Source organism: Priapulus caudatus, unplaced genomic scaffold (assembly GCF_000485595.1).
Source record: "Priapulus caudatus unplaced genomic scaffold, Priapulus_caudatus-5.0.1 Scaffold254, whole genome shotgun sequence".
In the NCBI taxonomy this organism is placed as follows: Eukaryota; Metazoa; Priapulida; class Priapulimorpha; order Priapulimorphida; family Priapulidae; genus Priapulus; species Priapulus caudatus.
In genome coordinates, this window is record NW_014577315.1 from 191965 (window position 1) to 192708 (window position 744).

Below are 744 nucleotides of genomic sequence, written 5' to 3' on the forward strand. Positions count from 1 at the left end.
TTATCTCTCCGTCTCTCGCGCTCGCACTTTCTCTTTCTCCGTCTCTCGCTTTCTCGCTTTATCTCTCCGTCTCTCGCGCTCGCACTTTCTCTTTCTCCGTCTCTCGCTTTCTCGCTTTATCTCTCCGTCTCTCGCGCTCGCACTTTCTCTTTCTCCGTATCTCGCTCTCCCGCTTTCTCTCTCCGTCTCTCGGTCTCCCGCTATCTCTCTCCGTTTCTCGCTCTCCAACTTTCTCTCTTTCCGTCTCTCTCTCTCTCTCTCTAGGATTCGCCGCCGATTGTTCTCTCGTGTTTTGCAGGCGCTGCTTGAGGTCGTACACGATCTATTCGAAGAGCAGGATGCGCTGGACGGAATCGTACTGAAGATCATGCAGAAGACGCTGCGCTTGCTCAAGTGTGAGCGCTGCTGTGTCTTCTTGCTCGACGATAATGGACTGGTACGTTCCGTCGCACAGGTAGATAAGCGAGGTGGTAACGAGCAGGTACTCATCATCTGTCCGCTACTGTAAGTAACGGAGAGCCATGTGGGATAGCCATGTATGATAGCCATGTAGGATAACCATGTAGGATAGCCATGTAGGATAGATTTTTTTAGGATAGCCATGTAGGATAGCCATGTGGGAGAGCCATGTAGGATAGCCATGTAGGATAGCCATGTGGGAGAGCCATGTAGGATAGCCATGTAGGATAGCCATGTAGGATAGCCATGTGGGATAGCCATGTAAGATAGCCATGTAGGATAGCC

The 744-nt window shown here is 51.1% G+C and overlaps 1 protein-coding gene across 1 annotated transcript in view; it reads left to right on the plus strand.

The window, feature by feature from the left end:
- Positions 1-744, plus strand: part of LOC106808107 (dual 3',5'-cyclic-AMP and -GMP phosphodiesterase 11A-like) — a 45446-nt gene that overhangs the window by 39843 nt on the left and 4859 nt on the right. Inside the window, exon 5 of the mRNA XM_014810682.1 lies at positions 299-436. Coding sequence (XP_014666168.1) covers positions 299-436 — 138 coding nt within the window. The remainder of the gene's footprint in view (positions 1-298; positions 437-744) is intronic.